The 20,355-nt window shown below is 46.9% G+C and overlaps 1 protein-coding gene across 6 annotated transcripts in view; it reads right to left on the bottom strand.

Moving 5' to 3' along the window:
• TP53BP2 (tumor protein p53 binding protein 2) overlaps nucleotides 1–20,355 on the bottom strand; it is a 44,790-nt gene that overhangs the window by 18,625 nt on the left and 5,810 nt on the right. For 3 of the 6 annotated variants that reach the window (XM_075863402.1, XM_075863405.1, XM_075863401.1), the window contains exons 3-9: nucleotides 7,463–7,610; nucleotides 5,093–5,206; nucleotides 4,821–4,900; nucleotides 4,162–4,263; nucleotides 2,992–3,166; nucleotides 2,670–2,851; nucleotides 478–642 (exon numbers count right to left, since the gene is read on the bottom strand). In XM_075863402.1, coding sequence (XP_075719517.1) covers nucleotides 478–642; nucleotides 2,670–2,851; nucleotides 2,992–3,166; nucleotides 4,162–4,263; nucleotides 4,821–4,900; nucleotides 5,093–5,206; nucleotides 7,463–7,610 — 966 coding nt within the window. Of the gene's footprint in view, nucleotides 1–354; nucleotides 643–2,669; nucleotides 2,852–2,991; nucleotides 3,167–4,161; nucleotides 4,264–4,820; nucleotides 4,901–5,092; nucleotides 5,207–7,462; nucleotides 7,611–20,355 lie in introns of all 6 variants that reach the window. The other 3 variants (XM_075863399.1, XM_075863400.1, XM_075863406.1) reach the window with 3 other exon arrangements.

Below are 20,355 nucleotides of genomic sequence, written 5' to 3'. Positions count from 1 at the left end.
CGTTTCCAACCAAACTCCCCTTTCTCCATCATTCACATGCCATTTAAACTAAAGACCCCGCATTTCACACTTCAGAGGGCACGAAAAGCAAAACATTGCTGCCAAGGGGTTGGTTTGGCGCTGAAGAGCTGACACAACACACATGTGAACGATCAGCGGTAGATCAGGATGGCTATAAAAAGCAGAATTCATTATCCTGACCTCCGCACTGATTGATCGAACAGGCGGCTTCTAATATTAACCAGGACTTCTGTAAATGGAGGCATGGGAACCTTTCAGGATCTATTCCAGGGATCTTATAAATAGAAAGACAACAACCAGTGTTACAGGTTTACTGTCCCTTTAATTTATTACCGGTGCAGCTTGTTCCCTTACATCAGCATTCATTTGGATTGAGAAGTTCATTATCAAGGCAGCGTGGCACGGGGACGGGTCATCTGGCAGTGCAGGGGTTAACCCTGGAGGTTCTGCACTTACTGGTACGTTCTCCTTTTGCTGCAGAGCCACTTTCTTCTTCCAGAGCCGATCCCGCAGCTCATGAACCCGCTTGTCCATAGCGGCCACCTCCGAGTTGCGCTTGTTCAGACTCTCCCTCTGCTGCTGCAGCTTGGCATTCTGCTCCTGATTCAGCTTGTTCCTCAACTGAATGAAGTCACACAACGACAAACACTTTAGACGGAGGGCACGAAAGACAGGCTAGGCAAAGCCCTGCATGCTAATTCTAAAAAAAAAAGGACAAACAGCGGCGCTTGGAGTTCCTGAAAAACCCATCTACCTACATGGGGAATATTCAGGGAACGCCAAGTACATGTCCGCCAACCCACAGAGGAACAAACACCCAGCAATTAAGACGAGACGGGTCTAAAAATATATATACACCGGCTGAAGCGCAGGCGTCTAGTCCAATGGCTTGACTAGTTTGGACTTCTCCTTGACCGTTGTCCGTTTTTTTAACGGATAGCACGCGGACCCGTTCATTTCTATGGCCCCATGAACATTACCATGATTTTCACGGATCCGTGTGAGGGCAGGGGGACCAGGCCGAAAAACTCAGAGTAGCAGGTCCTATTCCTGTCCGTGTTTGTGTCTCGGTCCCGCCTATTCAAGTCTATGGCGATGTGAAAACCACGGACGGCACGCGGATGGCATCGGCGTGCTCTTCGTATGCCGTCCGTGTTTTGCGGATGAGTTGCTGGATCAGCAGAGATAATCAGACAGAGCGCTCAACAAAGCAAAACAAAAACGCAGGAGAAAATGGCGCCAGGGAGATCATGTGACCTTCTCGGGGTGTTGGGACCAGTTATTGACGTCATTTCATGCCTTCCGCTTTTTTGAGGATCCATGAATGCCGTTGCGATGCGGACAGTGTTTGCGGAGGACACCCCATTGACGCGGAACGCAAAAACGGACAATGGATCTGTTGTTTACAGACCATAAAATACAAACGGTCATGTGAATGTGGCCTTAGTTAGGGAGGTCTTACGATAATGAGCGGATTATGGGGGAGGGCAACCATATTGAACCCTTATTTTTCCTGCAGAAATGAAATCAATGGGCCGTCCTTATAATGTTCGGATGTGCCGGTCCCTTCTATTGGTAGCAGCTCTCTGATTTAAGGATTAGGAGGTGTTCAACAGACAACCAACCACCCCCCTGTGGACCAAATAAACCTCGATGGCTTTAGAAGTGAATCGGTCACCATGACAGATATTATCTAAGAGCCTCTATAAAAGCTGTATTAACGTTTTAGCAAATTAAAAAGTTATACGATTTCCAGCATTCAGTTAATTCCTTACAGATGTCAAGAACTCTGCTTGCGGTCATTCAATAGTTCCGGTGCACAAAAATCTGTCCTAGTCATGTGATGACGACACAGGGGCATGGCTCGTTACAGTATGTCTATCAGAGCGGTCTCTTGTAGCGAGCTGATTCCCCGTTTGTCCATCACATGACCAGGATGGATTTTTCTTTTACCCATGAGGGTTCCTCTATTGAACGACAGAAAGCAGAGATCTTGCAAAACACAAGGCAATGATACGAAAAGCGTATTGGAAAACTGTATAAAGCCTTTCATTATACGAGGAACAACATAAAGAGGCCATTTTTAAACCGCGGGACCTATGCAAATTAGCGCACCTCTCGGCAGGATTGCCTGAGAGACACCACATCCACAGCGCTTCTGTGCCAACGGACCAATGGATGCGGCTTGTAGTGCCTCTCAGTCTAAGCACCGGTATTTTGCATAGTTTCCTACAGAGCAGCGCTCCCTAAATTGCGGCTCTCCATCTGTTGCAAAACTTAGTGTCATTTTAGAATAGCTGGAGAGCCACAAGTTAGAGGTGAATAATAAAGCATATAAATCGATGCTTTTTCTTAAAGGGGGGGTCACATCAGACAACCCTTTTCGTATGGGAGCCGGGGCGGCGATCAGCTGATCTTGCTGGGGGTAGACGCGGCCAGTCAGACATTACATGGCAGTATTACACGGCCAATAAAATAGCTCTCAGTTCTGGTTCATAGAAGGGGGTCCCGAGCGAGCGATCCCCCTCTATGATGTCCATATGCACTAATAAGACAGGGTTGGTCTTGGCGAGACAACCCCTTTAATGGTTGGGGTCAGTAGCCTGGGCACATTCATAGACCGGCTTATTGCCATCTCCGCCACGTACCTGAAGCTCTTTGTAGAGACGGTCGAGCTCCGCTACGGCAGACTGGTTGTCCTGATAACCCTCGATACGTCCGTTCTTTAGCATTTCCAGCTGACGGCTCAGTTCCTCGACTTTGGACACGGCCACCATGAGTTCTTTCTGCTTCTGCTGGAATATGTTATTCATCTGTTCAATTTCCTCCACTGCCGAGAAAACGAGGGAGAACAATGCAAAAATTATCCAAAAGTCATGACACAAGTTTACTACATATTATAGAAAACAGCAGTACTTTTTATATGTAAATACACGCGGTATATTGGCGATGAGATACGCAGGTCCTCACCTAGTCGGCCATTGCTGAGCCTCTTCTGCTCGACGTGCCCCTTTAATGCCCGCACTTTCTTCAGTTTGGCCTCCTGGTTTTCTGCGATCTCTCGCAGCCGTTTCAGCTTGTCCTGCTCGCTGGCCTGCTGCTGCTGACGCTGATCCTGCTGCTTCAAGTACTTCAAACGCTGCTCCTACAGTTATCAAAAGGAACATGTGATGTGCGGAACAGACGTGACTACAATTCATGGAGAACCATAGTAAAAATAGGATTATGCCCCAAACTCCCCTCCCCCAGTTTGCTGACAGTTAAATGAACTTTAGGAAGAGCAGAACCTACAAAAAGGAACAATGTTCATGTGGCCGCCCCAGATCCGCTCAAAGTACAGTATCAGAACAGGGCAAAAGATTCATAGGAGGGTCGCATGGTACTACATCCTGCTTCTATGGGTTTTAACGAACCGAAGTGCATGTTATTGAACACTTCTAGGGTTCTACAGTCACGGCTCGGAGGAAATTCCAGCTGGGATGAAACGCGTCAGCCGAGTTATACTCCATCACGGACGTGGGCAACGTCCTGACACCGTGGATTTGCCTGTTGTGTCGACACGCGGTACTAACCTGTCTCTGGAATATTGGATATCGCGAGACATATTGAGAGACACTGACGAGACTGCCTAGACTTCTCTGGCCATACAGTCCTGGCCTACTGCCCTCTTGTTAATTCATTCCGGACAGAAAGAAACGACAAACTTGCACATGTTATTGACTTCTCCGTCATCTCGCTGGGACTTGTAGTTCTATAACCTGGCCAAGTAGTCTAGGGGTTATTTTATATTATATTTTGTTTGGTATCTTTACTGGTATTGTCCAGGGACTGGTATTTATGCATTTTAATATTTGGGTTAATTAGGATTAAATTTAATAATTTTGTAACTCCGTGTGTGCTGGTTTTTGTCCGGACATCAATCTTTTTGTTCCTTATATTCTATACTGCTGGCGGCCGTTCTGCATGCGGGAGCCCTGGAGACGAGCAGGACGCTCTGCCTCCTACTGCAGCCGGCAGCACGAACGTCACAAAGTCTGTGCCACTGCCAGGAGCAAAATCGGTAATAGAAGAGATTAGAAAAGCGATTATAGTGAACACTCCTGCCCGGTTATCGTTTCTCAGTGAAAGTGTCCGTCTTACCTTTGTGGCCAGCATGAGCTGCTGGGCCTCGATCTGCTGCTGTTGTCTCGCTGCCATTTCCTGCAGTTCAGCGAGGGTCATGTCCATCCTGGGGCCGTTCACCTGGTTTTTACAGAAAAGCAAAGTCATAAGGCATGAAAATACCCGGTCTGCGGTATCTCTGGAACAGGGACGGAGGTCATTGGATACCATTATTTTTATGTATTACCCATGTAGGACCCCAATCATTCCATCATATTTATGGGTCAGTGCTGTATAAATAACTATAATGTGGCTGCCTAACCTGGTACTTAACGGGTAAAGCTCATAAAAAACGTTTGACCTGTCATAGTGACGTCACAAGTTTGGATCGATGGTGGTCCGAGCGCGGAGACACCCACCAAACGCTAAAACAAAGCGGCGGAATTGCTCGGGCGAGCACAGTTTGAGTGAGGGGTGTACGGACCCATAGACTTTCTATTAAGCCTGTACACCACTTCCAAGGAAAGACTATCAGAAACACTCACCCGAGCAATTCTGCCGCTTTGTTTTAGCGAACGTTAGGGGGTCTCAGTACTCGGACCCCCATCAATCAAAACTTCTGACATGTCAAAAGTTTTTTTGAAAGCTTATTTACCCTTTAAATGATTCAATTGTCCCAGCTATGTTAATATACATACCCCATTTTCAATTCTCCGGTCAGAAGGGACCTTCACCCCATTTCGCTTCACATTGGGATCATGAACTCTTTGTAGACTTCCTAGAATGAGAAAAAGAATACATTTAAATCACTGCTGTCGTGCAATGAGCTCCACCCCCCCCCCTGCTTGGGACCCCCATTTTAGTGATCATGGGGCCCCCAGCGATCAGACACTGATCACCGATCTTGTAGACCGGTAATAAATGTCCATCATGGGACAAATCCTTTAAAGAAACTGCAAGGACAACTCACCGGATTCTCTAGATGGAGGACGATCGTGGCGCAAGTAGAACCGGACCTCATTCCGCTGCATGCCGTACTTTTGAAGAACATCAAGCATGCGCTCGTTGTCTGCCATGGGGCGTTCTGGAACAAAGTAATTGGCACGTTCAGAAGAACAACAAAAATACACGAGGAGCACAAATCCCTCACCACACCTCATAACAATCAGGGGCGGGCATAGCCGTCGATGCCCAAGGCACCCTTACCCTCCCTGAGGTTCAGCATGGACAATCATTCCTTTTATTGCCACCTGACCCTTCCACATTATTGTACCCCGGCATTACCTGGAGTCCGGACACATCTTGTTATGCAAAAAATGTGCCCCTCATCCCTCAATGGTGCCCTGGGCGGGTGCCTACCCCTCACAATATACCAAAAATGCCCCCAACAGCTGCAGTCCATAAAAAAACACCGAAAATCCACACACCCGAATAGCTGTGCTGTCACCACCGAGTCCTAATGTCTTCACTATGCAAAAGGTAATGGGGGAAAAGGGCATTTCCCGCTCTACATTTCTAAAATACCTTCCTCCACCGGACACAAAATGTCACAGGCTTCAGGGGACAAAGCGCTTTGTCCTGCCAAAAGAAAAACCTGCCAACACAAAGCCCCTTTCTTCTCTGCTGGATCCACAGAACAGGACAAACAGTATTTCACAATTATCATCGACACATAAATCTCCCCCACTGTCCGGTTACACTGCAGAGTCCTCACTTCTGTAATCCTAATCCCTCATAACCCAGGACGGCGGAGCGCGCATGGAAAGACTATAAAGATTCCGAAATAAACCAATGACATACAAAATTATATATCCAAGTTCAGGCAACCGCAAAGAAAAAAAAAAATTCAGATCAATTTTATACTTCCCTGATGGAAGTGGAGGGGGGGGGGGTTCATGCCGCTTTACTGGTGGTCTAGGGTAGTGGAGGGGGTTCATGCCGCTTTACTTGTGGTCTAGGGTAGTTGGGGGGGGTCATGTCTGTTTTACTGGTGGTCTAGGGTAGTAGGGGGGGGTCATGCCTGCTTTACTGGTGGTCTAGGGTAATGGAGGGGTTCATGTCTGCTTTACTGGTGGTCTAGGGTAGTGGGGGGGGGGTCATGTCTGCTTTACTGGTGGTCTAGGGTAGTGGGGGGGGGGGGTCATGTCTGCTTTACTGGTGGTCTAGGGTTATGGAGGGGTTCATGCCTGCTTTATTGGTGGTCTAGGGTAGTGGAGGGGTTCATGCCAGCTTTACTGGTGGTCTAGGGTAGTGGAGGGGTTCATGCCAGCTTTACTGGTGGCATAGGGTAGTGGAGGGGTTCATGTCTGCTTTACTGGTGGTCTAGGGTAGTGGAGGGGTTCATGCCAGCTTTACTGGTGGTCCAGGGTAGTGGAGGGGTTCATGTCTGCTTTACTGGTGGTCTAGGGTAGTGGAGGGGTTCATGCCAGCTTTACTGGTGGTCTAGGGTAGTGGAGGGGTTCATGCCAGCTTTACTGGTGGCATAGGGTAGTGGAGGGGTTCATGTCTGCTTTACTGGTGGCATAGGGTAGTGGAGGGGTTCATGTCTGCTTTACTGGTGGCATAGGGTAGTGGAGGGGTTCATGTCTGCTTTACTGGTGGTCTAGGGTAGTGGAGGGGTTCATGCCAGCTTTACTGGTGGTCCAGGGTAGTGGAGGGGTTCATGTCTGCTTTACTGGTGGTCTAGGGTAGTGGAGGGGTTCATGCCAGCTTTACTGGTGGTCTAGGGTAGTGGAGGGGTTCATGTCTGCTTTACTGGTGGTCTAGGGTAGTGGAGGGGTTCATGTCTGCTTTACTGGTGGTCCAGGGTAGTGGAGGGGTTCATGTCTGCTTTACTGGTGGCATAGGGTAGTGGAGGGGTTCATGTCTGCTTTACTGGTGGCATAGGGTAGTGGAGGGGTTCTTGTCTGCTTTACTGGTGGTCCAGGGTAGTGGAGGGGGTTCATGTCTATTTTACTGGTGGTCCAGGGTAGTGGAGGGGTTCATGTCTGCTTTACTGGTGGTCTAGGGTAGTGGGGGGGGGGGGGGGGGAGTGGAGAGGCTCATGTCAGAATCCCCGGTGGTCCTTGGTAAGAGAGAAGTTAATACCCGGTGGCCGGTGATTTATTTTCTGCTTCAGGCTCCAGATTCATGAGCTGAACAGTTCTCTCTCCAATTGACCACAGTGGCTTCATGAGCGCTGCGCCCGATCAGTAAGGAAACAGTTGGTAAAATGCTACCAACGATCTGTGAGACGTCCGCCGGGCTATGGCCACATTCCCCCAGAGATATCTAGATGGATCTACGTTCCTGTATAATCTCTTAATAGCATCCGTGGAGCGGTCGTGCAGCAGATACATACCTGTGCCTCGCCATACTTCAGACAAGTGGCAGTCCGTCTCTCCGGGCTCCTTGCACAGCTCCACCACGTCTCTACAGGTGGTGTCAGGAGTGACGGGCACCTCGCTAAAATGCTGCTCGTTGTTACTCAGATAAACCGTGAGAAACATCTAGAAGAAAACAAGACAAAACCAAGTAACAATGAAGAGCAGCGAATATTCTGCAGACACGCCGCACATTGCAGGAGGCCATACTGGTTTATACCAAGACTTCCAATCCAAGTCTCATCTCTCCAAGTAAACGGATAGGATTTACAGTCAAACACTGGACCAGCGACCCAAAAAGCCACGTATGTACTACCGCAAGCAAAATAAATGACAATACAGCGGTGGTTGGCAAATCCCCTCAAAAACTGGGCACAACTTTTTGGGGTTGTTGTCTATTGATGACTATGAAAGTTCTCCTTGGCCTCTTCATTGGTCTAACTGGCTCTTACTTAAAAGGGGTTATCCATGGTTAGAAAAACATGGATGCTTTCATAAACAGCGCCATCCGTGTCCACAGGTTGTTAGTGGTATTGCAGCTCAGCTCAATTCACTTCAATGGAACTGGGCTGCAATACCAGACGCAGCTCATGTACAGGTGTGGCGCTGTTTCTGGAAGAAGGCAGTCATGTTTTTCTAATCCTGGACAACCCCTTAAGGGTATGTTTACACGGCGTATTTTCAGCCATTTTCGGGCAGCAAACGACCCCTGAAAAACGGCTAAAAATACGGAGGCTGAACGCCTCCAAACATCTGCCCATTATTTTCATGGGGAAAAACATTGTTTTGTTCCAGGGGGGGGGGCAGTTTGAAAAAACGGCGCGTAAAATAACGCCCCGTAAAAAGAAGTTCATGTCACTTCTAGAGCAGTTTTTCATTGGGTCAATAGAAAAACAGCTCCAAAAACGGCCGCAAAAAAACACATCAAAAGAAAAAAAACAAAAAACGGTTGGAAATCAGAGTTTTTTTTCCCTTAAAAACAGCTCCGTATTTTACAGCCGTGTTTTTTGATTTGCGTGTGAGCATACCCATAAAGTCTATAGCAGTGGTGAGCATCTCCCCGCAGCCCCTTACCCTTTTCTTCCATATGTACGTGTATAGGAGTAAGAATCTTATCCCTAGAGCAATCCCAGGAGCCAGGCGCCCATGACACCTAGAAAGTCCTATGGAAACTTATTTCTGGGCTACTAAAAACCTGGCTCCTGGAATGGTGGACCTGGATCCTTAAATCCACAGCAAGTTGCCTGCGGCTTCTACAGGATTAGGCATCTTGGAAATCCGGTTCTGTATTTTCTGTAGCTTGTCCTGAAGTGTCAAACAGTCCATAAAAATAATACACAGATCTCGGGCCGTATGGAAATATTAGCTTGTCAGACTGGAACGGTTTAAACAAACAGATGATATCAGCGAGAAATGATTCCACGACACCCGGATGTACAGTAACCGCGACACGGATGTGGCAGCACCCAACGGTGATCCATCGGGACACGAAACAGATAGAGGGGTCCCCCCCCATCCTTGCATCCAGTGCAAAGGTTTACCATTAGCAAATAGCCCCACCCTTTTAACTAAGCTCCACCTCCAGATGGTCGCTAGCAAAATTGGAGGGGGAATTAGAAACAAATGGACGCCTGTATTCTCTGTAAGATTTCTAGAAGAGGGTTCCCTACTGCCCCAAAAATGCCTGGGAGAATGCTGCAAAAAAGGAGAGTCCTCTGAGGCTCCTGCTCGCGGGCTGTACTGTGGAGAGGGGCAACGCCTTCTTTCTGATGACTGGTCGGCTCTTGATTACCAGCGGTACAGACTCCTCCATGTTATAGACGGGGCAGGGAGGAGTCTGTAGCACGGGCAGTCAGACGTGGCGGTCCAGTAAGGCTTCGTTGACATCAGCGTCGGGGCTCCGTTCCGTCAGACCTTTCAGTCAGGGGAACATATGAACGGAATCCAAACTGAAACCAATGGAAACCACAGGTTGCATCACCATTGACTTCAATAGTGACGGATCCGGAGCAAATGACTTCTGTTTGGCACCGTTGTGTAAGGGGTTCCGTCGTTTTGACGGAACGAATAGCGCAGTCGACTACGCTATTGATTCCAGCAAAACGACTGCACCCTTAGGGCCTGTTCACATCACCGTTCCCTTTCCGTTCCGGGGGTTCCGTCGGAGGTTTCCGTCGGGTGAACCCCGCAACGGAAAGTCAAACTGAAACCACAGCTTCCGTGTCCGTCACCATTGATATCAATGGTGACGGAAACATTGCTAATTGTTTCCGTTCATCACCATTCCGGCAGGTTTCCGTTTTAATGACGGAATCAATAGCGCAGTCGACTGCGCTATTGATTCAGTCGGAAACGACAGCCATTCTGGCGGACCCGAGACGCCCTTTTATTTTTTCACAAATCAGCAACATCCGAGAGGTCGAACTCCAATCTACAAGAATAGAAGTCGGAGATCGCGACGCAGCAGATATTACTACACGGGAGATCCTGCGGGGAGTGAGATCCACAACTTGAATGGACATGAAATAGAAATCATAGAACTAGTCCAGATTGGGTTATTTCCTATGTCCTCGTCTTTGTAAACCCAACAGGGACAGAAAAAGTTGCTATTGCGGACGGAGATCACGATGGTCACAGCTAGGCTTTCCTTCACCCAGGGCAAAAGATGGTTTGCTGCCCGGGCCAACGAGCGTGCTCCCCTTGTCACCCATGGCACATGCATGCCCTGCCAGCCCCCAGCTTCCAGAGCCAGCTTTAGGGCTGTGCCATCTGATCTGTGGCACTGGGTGCATTACCTGACATTACTGAAGGGGGCGCCGATTGCCCTGACGGACTGGTAACATAAAGCTTCAACGCCCAATCCAACATGGCGCCGAGCTTATGGAAAGGCAGTGGCATAGGCTTTATATTAGCTACACCCCTGGGCACCGCATATAGCACAGATGAGCAGCGGTTGGAGATCAGCGGTACAGCAGCAGCACACGTGGTGACCTCAGCTGTATATTATCCTCCGAGCCCAGATAAGGAGCACGTTGTATGAATAATGTACATATACAGTAACACGCCGAGTGATACATCGCACAGCCCCCAGGGTGAGTCACATACAAAGTAGCACATTGTATCTTCCTGCAGGCAGTGATGTAACCAGAAAACAGTGAGGTCGGCATTAGTCACAGACACGGGCACCTCCGCCTGATAACTGGTTCTCCCGGTTTCCTGGGCACAGGATCTCTGCACGGTGTGACCGGGAAGAATCCACATCCAGACGACGAGGACAACGACAGTCGTCTGAGGAATTGGCTTTCCAGCAATATTAAATGCAAAAAAATACTATTAAAGATGCCCTAATATTGCTATGGCCAATCATGTGTGTGTGCCAATGATAATGGTAGTGGCATCAGTCCCCCCCCAGCGAGTCAGTATGCCAAGAGAGTGCGCCGACCTGCCGCCAATCTACAGATGTTCCCCCTTGCAAAACCAGAATCCGAGCGATCTAACAGTACGGCCAACATCGCAGTATTTTGGCCCCCAGATACCTTCCTCCAATGAAGGTCCTGATCTGATCATCAGGGGGTCTGACTACTGGGCTACGACCACACAAAAAAAGTTTTTGCCAGGGAAAGCAGCCACTTTAAGTGGTCCACTCCTTCAATACATTTCACTCTTAAGACTAAATTCACACATCACGGCCAAAATGTTGTGTTTTTTTGTGGCAAAATGGCGCGATATTGCCAAACAAATTTTGACCGCGATGTGTGAACCCAGCCGAAATATATATTACCACTTTTATGGAAATAAATCAATGTATAATGAAACACAAAGTATGTTAGAAAGTTGCAGAATTTATTTTTTAAACTCCTCGCAATTGTAAAGATCCCTGCTAGCTGTCAGTGAATGGGAGCATTCTTGTTTATATCCAGAAACTGAAAACCTGTCCTGACCGAATACTTCTCACAGTTCAGGGTTTGCTACAATAGTATGCAGTCTAGTTTTCATCCGCTGATGAAAACAGAGATCTTGAAAATGACAGCGTAGATTAGAAAGCTGTAGAATTTGTTATTATACAATGAGTAATCAATATGTGCGGCTTCATTTTAAAGGGGCAGTTCCATGAACTCACTAGAATATGTACGCAGGTATACGGCTGTTCCCGGCACATTCAGTTCTGGGTGGATAAGCGGCAGGTCACAGTAACACTGTGTACACACCGCCCTACCGGTCTTATCTACGTGTCAGAAATTCCAGGAATAGTTGTGTGTAGCCGGAGAGAGGTGCAGGACGAGAAGCAGAGGACGCATCATGGGATTAGACGAATTCACATTTACTTACTTTGCTAATTCATATACGACCCATCCAGGAGGGTGAACGACGGGGCACGACGGGTGAGGTTATCAGGTGGGGCAATCCATGCACTCGTCAAGTCGGCATTAAAGGGTTACTCCCAATTTATAAAGTAATGGCATATTGCTAGGATATACCATCACTTTCTGATCGGTGGTGGTCCGACCTCTGGGGCCCCCACCGACTCGGAGAATGAATGGGCGGCAGTGTTATTTTAGCACTGCGGCCACTGTGCTGCAAATCCATGAACTCCCGGGCACCCATTCATTGTCATGGTTGGTGGGGCTGGGAACTGCCCCATTCAAGTGAATGTCCATCCAGCCTGTTTCCCCATCCACTGCCTCCTAATATTATATATTTTCTCCCTCCAGGCTTACGAAGTGGGAGGGCTATTCCTGGTATGATCCTACACCAATCAGATGTCTCCCTACTTCTGCTCCCCCTTTCCCTCTCACAGCATGCTGAGATACTGCAGCTGCATCCCCATCCTCCCAGTCTTCTTCTTACTGTAGTGGGATTGTTCGGTGGTCCAAACATTTACATAGAACATGAAAGCAACTAGGGAACTAGAGGCTGCTGAAGGTGAGGAAGATGACACTTTCCCGTACAGGAAAACTAAAACGTATAAAATGCACATAAAAAAATAAATAAAAAGAATATCCCAGCAATTCCTCTTTTCCTTTATTCTTATTTTGTCTGATATTGCAATTAAAACTGACAAATATGCAAAGAAAACGGTGTCCGATGAGATCAGCCAATTTCTCCTCCTCATCATCATAATAATTCTGTTTCTAGTTGTAAGGCAACTGGCTGTAGCAGGAACCTCCCTCTGCCCCCAGTCTGTGGTAGGTCCGCCCAATTGGCTAAGCCCTGCCACACCACAATTACCAGCAAAATTAAAACAGATCAGCAGTGAAGTTAACCCCGGTGTCCTCCGCAGGATTTCTACAAGACTGTTTGTTTCAGGATCCTGCAGACTCTATGGGCAAGTTTATCTCCAGTTTATTTTTATCATTCACTCTTTTACATGGTCGAAGTTGGGTGAATGAGAACTCATACCAATACTCGCTCCTGATCGGCCCGTTTCAACATGGCAGCTGATCAGAACTTTTATGCTGCCTAAAAAACGGTCGCTTGTCGGCAGCACAATATGGAAACTGTATGGAGATGAACGATTGTATTACTGATCGTTCGTTCCCCCCCCCCCCCCCATATAGCCACGATCGATCATCGCTCCATTATGGATGGAGCAAAGAGCGCCGATCAACACGTCCTTGTCGATCGGCGCTTGATAACGGGCAGGGATCTGCCATGTAAAAGGGGGTTTCGTGTTCCTTTAAAAAGATCAGTATGTTTGATGTACTCCCGTTTACTACTGGTGTCTGCAACACATATAGAGGAGCTTGAACGTCTCCAAAAAGTTGCAAAAAACTGTCGGTCGACATTCCCCAACTTGGACCACGAGGGTAAAAACTGCAGATGAGAAAACGTATTGTGATATTATACTATGGGGCATCTAGAGAGACAATTGGGGGCATTTTCACAGCTAACATTGGCACTTTAGGAAAATGATATGGAGATGAATATACCAGACCCGAAATTATAAAATCAGACCCGAGCAGCTGCTGCTCCACATCAATGAGTAACCTGATCCCACCACAGTATGAAGCCTGCGAGAATGACAAGAAGACAATGTAGAGGGGGTACGGGGAGAAGATGCCCAGAGGAGCTGACAATCTAATCCAACTGTGTCTCTGGTTACAGCGGCTGCGGAGTCCTGTGTATCACAAGTCCTGGAGATAAGGATCATGTTAGACCTGTATATCAGCCGCGCACCGTGCTCAGTACATGGCTCACCCCAACACAAGACGCGCCGGCCCAGCTCAGCTAAGCGCAGGAGGAAAGGCTCTAAAGCCCTGTGAATTGTTTCTGCAGCTCCAGAAGACATGACGGGTTTTCCTTTTAATTGTCCTGAAGGAAGACGCATTGTTCTCACCGCCATGTGATTAGAAAGGAAGACAATGGCGCTTGGCAATAACAAGGGGAAAATAATTGCAGCTGGAGAAACATCGTAACGTTAAACGCCTTCCATCAATAAAGCTTTTTAAGAATTTTTTCAACATAAGAGTAGAATTGTAGCAAACCCTCAGCTGTGGGAAGCATGAGGCCGGATAACACAGTGTAAATATTACGCAGTTGAACCGGTCTACAAAGCCGCATCTGTTACACGCGGATTTCGGTGTGGTTATAACTGCGGATATCACTCATTGCGTTACAACATTTGCGCAACAGACCGAGTGTGATCAGACGCTGTGGATTCGGCTTGGACTTTCGGCGCGGTAAATCCGTATTCACTTACGGGACAATAAGATGCAATGCAAAGGGTGAAATCCACAGCGTATTTGCAGAGGATTTTTTCCGTCACGTCTGGGCGTCAGGGCATGCTGTGATAACAAATTAGGTTTGCGCAACCGAAATGCGCAAAGTGTGAACCTGGCCGTACACTTGAAAAATCCGTTGGCTGAACAATCATTTGGCTGACAGCTATTCCTCCCAACTCCCCCATACACAGGGCCCGGCGTGCGCGCCTTTTCAAAAGGGAGAAAGTCGGTGCCAGATACAAAAGTATCGGACACGTTGAAATTCAACATGTCCGACCCTTCTCTCTCCAGACATCTGCCGCTGCCATCACGGGAGAGTCAGGACGCCACCACATTCATTAGATGGTTGGCTGGTCCCGTTGAAAATCGGAGGGTGCAGCCGACGTACATCTCATGTGTATGGCCAGCCTTAGACTTTCAGTTTGCGCATGTCAACGAATTTTTCCCTATTCACTGACAGCAAGCAAAGATCTTGTAAATGGTATAAAAATATATTTAAAAGTTGCAGAACTTTGTTATGCAAACCAGGAAAACTCCTTTCTAGCCATTTCCATGTGGTTGTAACTACAACTCTCACCGGAGACCTCACTCAAGAGTCCCACGAATAGCAAATCTGTGCCGTTTTGCCGCTGATTAATAACCCCCACGGGATCGGTGATGTACATGTATACTGGAGGTCACCCAGAAGCTAGAAATGTCCTTAATCTGTTGCGACATGACTAATATCCCTATGATAACGCAGAGTATTGTGTCCTAGAAAAAACTTTCCATTAACCCCCACCCCCCCCATAAAGCAAAGGAAGGAACCTGCAAGATCAATTATAGGTCAAAGGCTGAAAATACACAAGAGCGAGCGGCGAGGAAAAGCCATAAAACATGAGGGGGCCAGAGACCAGATCCCCCCACGGCTCCTGAGCCCTACAAGAATATACAGCCAAGCATTCCTGACCCTCCCCCCAGAGACCACCTCCGCAACCGCTGGTATATAGCCCATACCCCTGTATACAGCTGTAAGAAACAAGTCTGTAACTTTCTAATATACATCATTATAGTTCCTCACCATTTACAAGATCTCTGCTAGCTGTGAGGGAACGGTAACATACCTTGATTACATTCTGCACAGACCTAATACTGGTCACAGCTGGGGACATTGCTACATATATTTTACTTCCACATTGTAACAAACTATAGGGACAGCAGAGAGGTTTGTGGATTTGTTTAGCTCACTGAGAATTATTCAGACTGCATACAATTGTAACAACCCGTCAGCTGTGAGAGCTTGTTACAGTGTGTCAGTACAAGTAAAACGTATCAGGTCTGAGTCCAGAGAGGATGGTCTAAGCTGGATACAATTGTAACAAACCCTTCAGCTGCGAGATGTATTAAGGCCTCGTTCACATCTACATTGGAGGCTCCGTCGCAGATCCGGCCAAGAATACTGGAAACACTAAAACCGCGGACACCCCCGACGGAACCCATTATAGTGAATGGGTTTTGTCGGCCGCCGGTGGAGTCCGTGGTGCAACGGAATCAGCGCTTCCAGTTTTTCCCTTGCTCTGCTTCTCTGTCGGAGCAGAACAACGGAACGCCGAATGCTGGTGTGAACCCCGCCATAGCCTGTACAGGATTTCACACTCTGGATGTAAGCAATAATGTTCCCATTCACTATCAGCAAGCAGAGATCTTGAAAGTGGTGAGGAGTTGCAACACAAAGTAGATTAGAAAGTTACATTATACAATTATTACGCTTCATTTTCATAAAACTGGACCATCCCTTTAATGCATCAAATTTTGCCACTTCATTTTAAAGGGGCAGTTCCAGACACGACCCTCAACATGACAATGTGACGATGAGAACGTGATCCCCTCTAGAAGGACCTCAGGGGTGGAATATGTAACTTTAGTGTCTGTAGTATATCTTACACTTGCATCCCCTCCCCCACGCTCCTATTTCAGGTTTATGTGTAATCTCGGTATACACTGACCCCTCCTGCTCTTATCTGACCGAGATAAGGGAATGGATATAAAGGTGGCCGGCGGCATCAGCCCTGGAGGTCACAGGTAGTCACCGTCCTATTAGTTATTGTGTACAAAGAAATCCCAAACACAACACAAGTGGCCGGGCCCATATCCCACTTACCCCCTTATAGATAAGAACCTGTTATGTGATCATGTTGTGTACACAGCATCACTGCAGAGGACAAAAGCAGGACAGGACCAGTCTACAGGAGCCGCCATCAGAAGAAAAAGTGAGTGAAGACAGGAAAATGTTACGCACAATACAGAGCAAGGAGCGAGAGGAAGAGGACACGCAGCACTGACACCTGACACAAGCGGCAATGGAAGAAGCAGCATGACAGAATAATTTGGTATATAATAGGTGGAATCACTCGCAATTAGCGAAGCTCCTATAATATAGAGGGGCAGTTACCAATCCAGTACAAGCAGGGGATGCTGAGAAGCATGCAGAATAGTGAGTGCAGCTCTGGAGTGTAATACAGGATATAACTCAGGATCAGTACAGGATAAGTAATGTCATGTATGTACACAGTGACTCCACCAGCAGAATAGTGAGTGCAGCTCTGGAGTATAATACAGGATGTAACTCAGGATCAGTACAGGATAAGTAATGTAATGTATGTACACAGTGACCCCACCAGCAGAATAGTGAGTGCAGCTCTGGAGTATAATACAGGATGTAACTCAGGATCAGTACAGGATAAGTAATGTAATGTATGTACACAGTGACTCCACCAGCAGAATAGTGAGTGCAGCTCTGGAGTATATTACAGGATGTAACTCAGGATCAGTACAGGATAAGTAATGTAATGTATGTACACAGTGACTCCACCAGCAGAATAGTGAGTGCAGCTCTGGAGCATAATACAGGATGTAACTCAGGATCAGTACAGGATAAGTAATGTAATGTATGTACACAGTGACTCCACCAGCAGAATAGCGAGTACAGCTCTGGAGTATAATACAGGATGTAACTCAGGATCAGTACAGGATAAGTAATGTAATGTATGTACACAGTGACTCCACCAGCAGAATAGTGAGTGCAGCTCTGGAGTATAATACAGGATGTAACTCAGGATCAGTACAGGATAAGTAATGTAATGTATGTACACAGTGACTCCACCAGCAGAATAGTGAGTGCAGCTCTGGAGTATATTACAGGATGTAACTCAGGATCAGTACAGGATAAGTAATGTAATGTATGTACACAGTGACTCCACCAGCAGAATAGTGAGTGCAGCTCTGGAGTATAATACAGGATGTAACTCAGGATCAGTACAGGATAAGTAATGTAATGTATGTACACAGTGACTCCACCAGCAGAATAGTGAGTGCAGCTCTGGAGCATAATACAGGATGTAACTCAGGATCAGTACAGGATAAGTAATGTAATGTATGTACACAGTGACTCCACCAGCAGAATAGTGAGTACAGCTCTGGAGTATAATACAGGATGTAACTCAGGATCAGTACAGGATAAGTAATGTAATGTATGTACACAGTGACTCCACCAGCAGAATAGTGAGTGCAGCTCTGGAGTATAATACAGGATGTAACTCAGGATCAGTACAGGATAAGTAATGTAATGTATGTACACAGTGACTCCACCAGCAGAATAGTGAGTGCAGCTCTGGAGTATATTACAGGATGTAACTCAGGATCAGTACAGGATAAGTAATGTAATGTATGTACACAGTGACTCCACCAGCAGAATAGTGAGTGCAGCTCTGGAGTATAATACAGGATATAACTCAGGATCAGTACAGGATAAGTAATGTAATGTATGTACACAGTGACTCCACCAGCAGAATAGTGAGTGCAGCTCTGGAGTATAATACAGGATGTAACTCAGGATCAGTACAGGATAAGTAATGTAATGTATGTACACAGTGACTCCACCAGCAGAATAGTGAGTGCAGCTCTGGAGTATATTACAGGATGTAACTCAGGATCAGTACAGGATAAGTAATGTAATGTATGTACACAGTGACTCCACCAGCAGAATAGTGAGTGCAGCTCTGGAGTATAATACAGGATATAACTCAGGATCAGTACAGGATAAGTAATGTAATGTATGTACACAGTGACTCCACCAGCAGAATAGTGAGTACATCACATGGAGGTTGGGAGTTTCAGGTGCAGCTTTGTCACTATTATGGTGATGTTTAATAACCTTTATCCTGGGAGGACAGTAAACAACGGCGTGGAAACCATTACAAATGGCAGAAAATACAATAATCATTATGTAAAGTTCGTATTGACAATTAGGAAGCTGTAAAAAGCCAATTAAGAAGAACGAATGCAGCAAATTACTGTTCACCCAAACAAAACAGAAGAGAGAGGAGTCCGGTTATTGACTAAGGGCATGTTCACACAGCCTATTTTGAGCCGTTTTTCGGGCTATAAGCGCCCCGAAAAACAGAGGCTGAACGCCTATAAACATTTGCCCTTTGATATCAATGGGAAAACCGGTGTCCCGTTCCCACAGGGCGTTTTTTTACGCTACCGTTTGTAAAAACGGTGCGTAAAAAAACGCCCCGTAAAAAGAAGTGCATGTCACTTCTTGAACCGTTTTTGGAGCAGTTCTTCATTGGGTCAATAGAAAAACACTCGATGCTTAAAAAACAGCTGAAAATCTGAGGCGGTTTTCCCTTGATCGACGTGCTTTTGAGCCTTTCACAAGGAGCGATGATCAGTAACGTAAGGGGACGAGCGATCGTTTACATGGGAGATCCGACAACGATATCATCTGCTGCATAAACTAAACAGTCAGACGACAAACGAGCGCTTGCTCAATCATTGGCCGTGTAAAAGGGCCTTCAACTACCCCATATAGATGAGAAGGGCACGGATCCTAAAAAGATAAAAACTTCTGCAACTTTCTCATATACTTTGGGGTGAATTTATTAACCTTTCTACGCCAGTTTTCTGGCGTAGAAATTTGCAAAAGGGCCTTTTTATGCCGCCCTTGCCCCTTTTGTGAAAAGGGGGCAGGCTCATAGCCGGTGTAAATCTCACTTTGTGAGGCATATGCAGAGTTTCGCACCTTACCCCTTCATGGGTTTTCAGCATCTGAATGCAAACAAGACAATTTTCATTCACTGACAGCAAGCAGAGGATGAAGAATTAAAAAAAAAAATGCTGTAGAGCTTTTCTTTCCACCATCATTAAGCTTTATTTACATAAAACTGGAAAACTCTATCTACGTAGCGACGCCGTCCTCTTCCAGCTCACTGTATATACACAAGAACACGAAGAACGTCTCAGGTGTCATTTCCACTACGGCGCCATTAGAATTGCTGCACGAGTGAACTTTACTCTCATCATCTCGGCGCATTGTTCAAAACGATCCTTGGCAAGAAGCTGATGGGGCAGAAACGACCGCACAAACACAGTGACGCAGCAGAGCTAACCAAGCGCTGACCTAAAACAGCAGAGCAGAAAAATACGAAATTCTCTCTGCGGTCAAAAACGGTCAAATCCAGTCACTAAAACGGAGTCAAACCCCCATCATCTAACCTGAAGCCAATGAGCGGCTGTACCCATAGGATCACACAATCCTGATCACAGTGGCCCCTGCACACGACCCTATTTTTCATCCGTCATTACGGACCCATTTCTTTCTATGGGCTGCGGACAACTTACCGTATTTTTACGGATGGACGTCCGTGCCGTAGAATTATAGAACATTACCTTATTTTGTCCGTAATTACGACACGGACTCTCCATAATAGTCTATGGGCGCGTCCACAATTACAGAGGGCTACGGATGTGCATCCGTAATTACGCCAGCATTGCTATGCAAACGCCAGGGGGATTACCCTAGATTCCTCTCCGGTTTTATAGCGTAACAGTAAATACGCATGCGATACGGACCGTATGACTGTATTTACGGACAGTATTTATGGATGGATGAAAAACACGGTCGTGTGCACGGGGCCTGACTAAAAGGGGCTCACTGTGGATGCCGACAATGGGATTGTGCGTGGTCATGTTTGAGCGGAAGTCTATGGCTACATCAACTCGAAGGAGCGTTAAAAAAAATGGCACCTACACAAAGTGCAACTCATCCCGCAAACAACACGGCCTCCTACAGCTACGTCAAAGGAACGCAAAAAAAAATTATAACT

Source organism: Rhinoderma darwinii, chromosome 4, assembly GCF_050947455.1.
Source record: "Rhinoderma darwinii isolate aRhiDar2 chromosome 4, aRhiDar2.hap1, whole genome shotgun sequence".
NCBI classification, from domain to species: domain Eukaryota; kingdom Metazoa; phylum Chordata; class Amphibia; order Anura; family Rhinodermatidae; genus Rhinoderma; species Rhinoderma darwinii.
The sequence above is the reverse complement of the archived record's forward strand: the minus strand, read 5'-3'. Positions and strand labels throughout refer to the sequence as shown.